We start from the raw sequence: 9117 nt of genomic DNA on the forward strand, positions 1-9117 counted from the left end.
GAAACAGCAAAGCTTGGGGCACTTGAGCAGCGATGGATGGCCCGTCTGTCCAGCTACAAGTTCACCATCAAGTACAGAGCAGGACATAAGAACGCTAATGCGGATGCATTGTTCTGGATGCCCAATTCACCAGACGGGGGAGAAGATCCAAAAGAACTCGAGGAAATCGAGTTACCAGCCTTCCACCGTCCAATTGCAGACCAGCGCGCTCAAGGAGTGAGGGATAAGCGCTTTGTCATACGAGAGGTAACACTGAATCCATTACCCCATCATGAGTGGGCAGAGACACAAGACAGTGACCCAGCTGTTCGCCTAGTAAAGGAGTGCCTGGCAGAAGCTGATGCACACCCTGGTCCAGATGACCCACAGGAAGCACAGCATCTATGGGAGGAAAGAGGCAAGCTGTTCATCTACGAGGGTAAACTGTGTCGGAGGAACATCAACTCGCGGACACACGAACTGGTCTGGCAGGTGGTAGTCCCGAAGAGGGATGCGCCAATGGTCTTAGAGGCGTACCACAATGGAGCAGGACACTTCGGTTGGAAGAAGTTGGAGATCCTACTTCGTGAAAGGTTCTACTGGTGATGTCGACGGGCCCAGTACCGAGTACCCCCAGGCCCCGCGGGGCGCTCCACACAGTCTGTAAGGATGATGTCCGAACACCTAGGGATCAGTTGAGATAGTTGTGGAGATGGGAGATAATTGCCACTAACCTGCTTCTGTCTGTGATGACAGGTACGATATGTGGAGTTCAGAAATGCTGCACAGAGCTGTGATGGGCAGTGATAGTGAAATAGAAAGAATCAGGCGCTGCTTCGGCTGGTGGCAAGCGTAGAAAAGTCAATGCCGATAGACCTGAGCAGTGATATCGCTTCTAGTTGGGGTAGCGATGTCACTCCCGTACCAAAGGTCGGGTCTATGAGAGGGATAGGGTCCCTTACAAAACGTGCCTGCTCTCTGTCCATAGCGTGTGGCTACGCCAACCTCCTTCCTCTCTCTCCTTTGTGTCCGGCAGCTCGTGCTCGCACTCCGACACACAAGACACGCTTGCTTGTGCCATGTGCGCACCAACCACGTGCACTGTCCAAACTGTACGGCCAGCTGTAGGATCGGATCGACATGTCTGTACCCAGCTTTCTTGGTGATGCCGCCGTGGCACCCAGCTCCCCTGGCGGCGATTGCTCACTATATTGTGCACTATATACTGTATTCATGGTGAGTTTTACTTCACCGTCTCACACTGCGATTGGTTTTCAAGCGCCCTTTGGCTTCTCATTCAGTTAATACTTCCAGGTCTGTATTACTATATAGGGAACATGGTGAATAACCCCTCTACAAAAAAAGGTAAAATTGCACTTTTTTGCATTTTCAACGTATTTAGAATATTTTCCAGGTTACCAGTGCATGACATGATAAAATTAATGGTTTCATTAAAAAGTACAACTTGTCTTGCAAAAACCAAATGGTTATGTAGATGGAAAAATAAATAAGATATGGCTCTTGGAAGATTGTGACATAAGAAAGAAAAAGGAAAAAAAAATGGAGAATCACCCGATCATGAAGGGGTTAATGTAAATTTATCTTTTTCAGTCTTACATAATGAATATATCACTAATATTTCATTTAATCCTCAATAACCTCTGAAGAGCCTTCAGGATTTCACTGCTGCGTAGACTGTATATGAGCGGGTTGACCATGGGCACCACCGTGGTGTAAAGCGCTGATAAAATGTGTTTGATGGTCACTGTGTCATCTGAGAACGGCATCATGTAATCCATTGTACCTGCCAAGTAGTAAGTTATCATGACAATGAGGTGGGACAAGCAGGCGGAGAAGGTTTTTTTTCTTCCTTCCTTTGACTTAATGCGTAAAATCACACGGATTATTCTTACATAGGACAAAAAGTTGCAGAAAAGAGGGAAAAGTCCAAACAACCCAAGCTCAACATAGACTAGGATATAAAAGTCATTGGAGCCACCACTAGTTGCGTTAAATATGTCTATGGCGTCACAGAAGATATTTTTAATAGTAACAACCTTATTGAAGGTCATTTTAATTAGAAAAATCATAAATAGTGATGAATTTACAAAGGCAGAGATCCAGATAACAACAACAATCAGGACACAGGTTCTCTTGTTCAAGACCCAGTGGTAGGACAGAGGATGACAAATCGCAACGTATCGGTCAAATCCCATGAGGAAGAAAAGTATGCACTCCACACCGGCTACTGTAAAGAAAAAGAACATCTGGGTGAAGCACTGGGTGAAGGATATCAGGCCATTCCCTGATAATAATATCTGGAGGAGCTTTGGGATAATGACTGTGGTGTAGCAGATGTCTATGACGGATAAGTTACAGAAGAATAGATACATGGGGGTGTGTAGATGGACGTCCAGACATATCAACGCAATAACCAGTGAATTCAAAGTGATTCCCATCAAATAAATGGCTGAAAAAATGCCGGCAATCAGCGGCTTATTAATGGCTATTGATGAGAAAGGCAGAATATGAAATGTTGTATATGTGTTGTTGTCCATGAGAATTTCACATAAATCTAGAGAGAAAAAAGTGTCAGAGAATAAATTCAATCACTTTCTACTTACAATCCTTCAAAAAAAATTTGAAGTATTTTTGATAATTTTCCGAATAAAATGTTAACTTAAAAGTTGAAATCTGCAGAAATAGCAACATATTCTAAAATGTAACAATAACACAAAAAAAAACATAAAAAAATTCAAGAATATTAAAAAAAATGATTACCAGATATACTCACTAGATTCAAGAGGTTGACTCAAAATCAGATTTTTTGGCTTATCAGTCAGATGTATGAAGTTCTGATTCTGAGTGACAGAAATTTTGGGGCTGACATATACTCCCTTCTTTATTATACTGGGTTTCCATTCCTGCAGACACCGACTGATCCGACCTCGGTGACTTTTTCTAGCAGATCACACATACTCAATACTCTTGTACTCAACACTAAAAAAACTGCTGAGATGGTTGTGGATTTTAGGAAAGATCAACATGAGATACTTCCAATCTACATCCATGACGAAATGGTTCTTAGGGTCACAGAGACCAAATTCCTTGGTGTTATCATCTCTCATGATCTTAAATGGGGGAAAAACGTGGATGCTGTTATAAGAAAAGCACAACAGATGATGTTCTTCCTGCGTCAGCTGAAAAGATATGCTTTGTCTAAGAATCTGCTGATCTTATTCTTTAATGCTGTCATCAGATCTGTGATTTGTTCCTCTCTGATAGTCTGGTATGGGGGAGCCACTGCGCATGACAAACTCCGCTTACAAAGGACTTTCAGAACAGCAGAGAGAATTATAGGTTCCCCCCTGCCTAAAATCCAGGATCTTTATGATAAGAGTATTCGATCCCACGCATTGAAAATTTCATCCGATCGCTCTCACCCGAGACACTCCTCATTCCAACTACTCCCTTCAGGACGTCGCTTCAGAGTCCCCAAATGCAGCACCAACCGCCATATGAACAGCTTCTATCCACTCTCTGTTCAACAATTAAATCGTCATGTGTAGACTATATACTGTATCTGTCTTGTTAGATGTTACTTGTTGTATCTGTTGTTATATATTATGTTGCCTCTTTGCCACAAAGAATTCCTTGTATATATGTAATATGTACTTGGCGATAATAAATTTGATTGATTGATTGATTGATTGATAAGACCCCCGGTTGCTTCCTAGACAATATGAAGAGAACCTGTTTGTGTGCTGGGAAGGAGCTCTTTATCCTCGGCTTTTATAATATGTGATTCTAAAACACAGGGAGAAAAAATACAGAAATAAGTGATTATGTCCCACAAGGAAATTTCCCTGTGGTTGAGATTGCAATAATGACTTCAGACTTATAAATAAATTAGTACAAAAATACTTGGCACTCAAAAATGAAGAAGCAGTATATTCTTTATTTAGCATCAGGACAAAAATAGACTCATATCATATGAATGTTTTCGGTCCAACAACGAACCTTCATCAGAAAGGTTTTTTGGTTTCTTTTGGTAGAAAGCTATAATTTGCAGTAAACAAGGGAACAAAACAAAATTTTTTTTGCCAGAAACTGCAACGGACATATGTTTCTATTACAATTGCATTTAAAAATGGTCAAACATCAGAAGAATAATCTATAGTGGAGGATGGTGAGCGCAGAAATTCATTCCAGCAGTGTAGAAGAAGCTCTCAGAATTGATCTGTGTCATATTTGAAGGTGAAAACATTGTTAAGGAAAGGCAATGAAGAAAAAGACGCGGACGGCACCGCTATTACCGTGACTTGTCAGGAGGAATGTGGTACATGAGAAGCCGGCAGCTGCAGAACTCGGGTGCTTGACCTGAAATCAGATGATCCTCAAGGCGCAGAAGAAAGAATGATGGTCGCACTGATCGAGTGAAAAAAGTTCATGGGTTTATTGACATATATGTATATTCATGCCGGGTCGGGGGAGTGACAGGGAGTGCAGGAAAGGCTCCCCTCCCATACCACTTTCACCACAAAAATAATAATATTTCGCATTTAAAATTTCAGGTCCTGGAACAAGTAGACATCTCCAGGAGGGGTGGCAATAGGATTAAAAGTCTAAAAAAAAGGGAAGCCTATTGATTTTTTACCTTACAAATCCTGGAACCTAAGGGCTTGAATAGGGATTATGATGTGTCGGCTTTCCTATAACATGTTTATCAGGTTATATTATTATGTCAATTACCCTGCTGTGTATTAACTCTGTTTCCCTCTTTCTCTCATAGAACCATTGACTATGTCTTCAGCTTCATCGCTGGGCGCTATATCTATCACTCATGGTACAGTATACTGGCATCCACTTTTTTATATACATAAAAAAAAAATGTTTTCATTCACCACTTATTGGCATATGTGTTCTTGCATTTGCATATATATATATATATATATATGCACATATACGTGTGTTTGTATATATGTATGTGCTCATTCTCAGACATCTTTACACATATAGTTATTTTGGACACGTATCTGATAATGCGACCATTTCCATTTGCCCCATGCATGCCCTGCTTGACAGTTCACACTACTGCATTGCAGCTATTCTGAGGACATTCTATTTTCATGAAATTCCCTTTCATACTCTGGCCTCAATATTTCCTGGATGATTAATCATCAGTATATATGTTTTTCCCTATGTTTGTGGCCAGTTCTTCAGACACAGGCTTCCCATACCGTTATGGGGTTAATTGCCATCCCTGCATGCATAATCATTAACACAAGACTGTGTTCAGTTGTGGTTTCACTTCCTATACTGCTCCATTAGCTCAGGGGCATGCCTAGTGGGCTCCCTGCGGTCATGTGACTGCTATGACGTGTTTATGACGCAGCCTCAGCCGGGCATTTAACCCGGAAGCACGGCTCACACAGTGTCCTCCTCACACGGCGGCACCCTGGATTTCTCCTGCGGGCACTAAGGTAAACTAGGAGCAGAGGCTGCTCGCCTGACTCCCCTCCCCCCTGCCTACACCACACTAACATTCCTTCTTCCTTTCACAGCGCTGTATCAAATTCAAATTCAAAGAAGCTTTATTGGCAGGAATAAATACACATTAGTTTTGCCAAAGCAAGTGTACAAAAGGGAGTAGGGATAGGGACTGTAGGAATGTTGGGTAGGAGCTGTAGGAAAGGTGGGTGGGGGCAGATCCAGGATGGGGGCTATAGAAGTCCATGGCATAGGGAAGGTGGATGGGGGCATGGGGCAGATCCAGGATGGGGGCTATAGAAGTCCATGGCATAGGGAAGGTGAATGGGGGAATGGGGCATATCCAGGGTGAGGGCCTGTATCTGTTTGCAGAGCCTGCACTTATGGCGCTGTTAACCCATTCCTGTAGCCCTGCTTTATCCAGGGATATAGTGATAATGCCGTTATGCTTCTTTGGCTGCTGATCAGATGTTCTATGCAATACCCAGCCCCATGGAACACTCTTTTGAATTTTCTCTCATTATTTTCTCATTTAGTCACATTAATCTAATTCCAACCAGATAGACTCGTGCTCCCGCCTCTATATAATACCAGGTATTCATTACTCCACACACTTATGCCAATGATTCAACCTCTGGTTTTTCAGTGAACCAATCATCTGCATAATTTTCTCTTATTTTCAGCAGCATAGACTTTGCTACCACCTAAGGATATCTATTACCCTATCGGTATCTTTTGCAGGTATATCTCTTTCAGATATTCATTTATGTCACTGTAGGTATCTCTCTCGTACTGATGAACACTCCGGGAGCACATAGATATCCTTTTATATGTATAATTGTATGGATTTCAATTTTCACTGTAGTCTTGGGCTTTGATCCAAGTTTTGTTTCCGGTATTCTGACCTGCTTTCCTTAACAATGTTTTCACCTTCAAATATGATACAGATCAATTCTGAGAGCTTCTTCTACACTGATGGAATGAATTTCTGCGGTCACCAACCCTTCACTATAGATTATTCTTCTGACGTTTGACCCTTTTTAAATGCAATTGTAATAGAAACATATGTCCGTTACCGTTTCTGACAAAAATTTTTTGTTTTGTTCCCTTGTTTACTGTCTGTAAATTATAGTTTTCTACCAAAAGAAACCAAAAGACCTTTCTGATGATGGTCCGTTGTTGGACCGAAAACGTTCATACGATATGAGTCTATTTTTGTCTGGATGCTAAATAAAGAATATACTGCTTCTTCATTTTTGAGTGCCAAGTATTTTTGGACATATTTATGGGTTGGAAACTTTACTTGAGCAGAGAAACAACCTTCCTTTTTCTCTGGAGTGCCGTGTTCTTTTTCCTACTTATAAAGAAATTAGATTTACTTTTCATTTAACCATCTTTACACAACCTGAAGTAAACTTTTATAATTCCAGTCTAAGGGATGAATTTTGTAGCATTTTCAAGGTGCAGTGTTGCTGTCCAGGACAGGGACGTGTCCATAAAGTTGGAGGTAGATGAGGTGGTGGAAATGCATCACTTGATGTTGTAAGCTGTGAAGACATGGGGGTCAGTGGGTGCCCCAGTCTGCTAGGAGAAGCCACATGGACCAGAGATCATCCCACTGCAAAATACCAAGATGCTGCACATTACAGTCTCACCCTTTCTCTGACTCGCCAGGATAATAGCAGCTATAACTTCAGAGCTTCCAGGACCAACTACCACACTTGTGGCATGCACACAGTGAGGAGGTAACGACATGCTTAGGAAACTGGCAGTCTATTGAGGAACAAGGCCAGGTGACTGGTGGATCACAATTTGGCTTTTTCAAACATCTCCATGGAGTCAGGTGACTGGTGGGTCCCATTCTTAGCTTTCACAAACATAGCTATGGGGCTCAGTGATGGTCAATGGAGCAGATCTGTATTCTTTCAATCGGAGCCATGCACTCCTAAGCTAAAATCCTCTAGAATGACAAATCTGTGTCCCTCGTGATGGAGCCATGATGTCTTGGCTGCTGACCTGTAGAGTGTTCCTGGCTGTGGTTTTTATTAAGGGTTTTTGGTTCTTTGGATCTTGGTTGTCTTGGATATACTGTTACAGAGGCATATATCCCTTTTTATAGTTTACAACTGTTCTTCATCCCAAAACTCACATTGTTTGATTAATGAATCTATTTGCATAGTTTTCCTCCTCTGTTTTGCAAGTCAATAAACTGCCTGGCCTGGTATAATGTGTAATCAACATATCAGCAAACATCATTGTTCATTGACCCTGCATCCTGTTTTGCAAAGATAAAAGTACAATATATGGTAGGAACTGATATAATACGACAATTGACTAACAAGAAAGAAGCACAAACATTAAAAAGTCAACACATAGATAACAGTCTGTTCCATCTGGCTTAATCAAAATAGAGATCTTGTTAATTAAGATAAAATGCTGTGTCATCATAGAAGCATTCCTAGATCAAGTGCCAATCATGTGCAACTAGCACCTGCCTTATTGTAGTGGTGCATCATCGTCACTGCCATGGAAAATGTTAACTGAATGGGCCATGAAAGATATGTAGTGTTGCTGGCCATAGTAACTGGTGATGTACACCATACCGCACTACAACAATTACAAGAATCGGCCTACAGTCATTGCCAAGTAAGAATACAAAGCATAAATTGATTTCTTGACGAAATACTGCTTGGTATCTTTAAATTAGGCTGCGTGCATGCAATAAGGCAGGTAGAAAAATGGCAATGATGATGATGAGGAGCAGGACAATCTTGCTTAGTTGATGGGGAGAAACCCAGAACGAATTTTGCTGCTCAGTGCATAAGATCATCTCCTTTACTAAATGCACCCTTGGTGTCAGTTGTAGGAAAGCATATATTGAATGGTAAAAGGAGATGTACAATTCTTGTTGAACACACTGTGGCTGGAAAAGTAGTCATTCAATGCTGTTTTAATATTTAACAGTAGCTTTATTACGTATTTCAAGTTTGGACCAAACTCTTTTTCAAATATAGACAATATGGCCAGTAGTCTATTTAAAAAAAGAGTTCAGTATGAACTTTAAATGAGTAATAAAGCTAATAATAAAAATATTATCTTTATTTTGATTATAAAAAAGATGCAAAAAAGACAAACAACTATTACAATAAAAGGCCTAGGGGAACAATTGATGAGATATCATAATAACTGTTTCTATTTAAAAGTCTGGTTGGTTTATTTCAGTCTTCATATACCACACCTCAGGAAAGCTGGAACATAAAGTAAACAGTCCATACAATCGTGCGGGTTCACCCGCTTGAGATAGAGTCCATCTTCTTAGTCCTTTAGCAAAGGCACACAATACTAGAGGTCAAACATGTATGGGACAAACAAACCTCATTTTACAATGTGAACCACACTCAGAAGTCGAGATATGGTGAGAAGCTGTCTTGCCCAACTCTTCAGCTGCTCACATTAAAACCAAGCCCTGTAATGGCCTACTGTGGCGACCATCTGCGAATATGGGATGCAGTAGGAGCAGCGCCCCGAGTAACCCCAAGACCCTTAACCCCTATACAGGGATCTGGAATTGTAGCAAGGCCCAGGGGGTAGCTGTCTAGGAGAGCAGTGGACCAGAGCAGAATGGCCGCCAAGGGGTTAAAATTAAAA

The 9117-nt window shown here is 41.3% G+C and overlaps 1 protein-coding gene across 1 annotated transcript; it reads right to left on the minus strand.

Annotated features, from left to right (window-relative positions):
* Positions 1 to 1619: 1619 nt before the first annotated feature.
* On the minus strand, positions 1620 to 2537 carry LOC141069264 (olfactory receptor 8A1-like). Its single transcript, XM_073558718.1, has one exon. It carries the CDS (start codon positions 2535 to 2537, stop codon positions 1620 to 1622), a length of 918 nt encoding a protein of 305 aa, XP_073414819.1.
* Between the last annotated feature and the right edge of the window lie 6580 nt (positions 2538 to 9117).

Source organism: Dendrobates tinctorius, unplaced genomic scaffold (assembly GCF_039654945.1).
Source record: "Dendrobates tinctorius isolate UK_male_01 unplaced genomic scaffold, ASM3965494v1 ptg000257l, whole genome shotgun sequence".
Taxonomy (NCBI): Eukaryota; Metazoa; Chordata; class Amphibia; order Anura; family Dendrobatidae; genus Dendrobates; species Dendrobates tinctorius.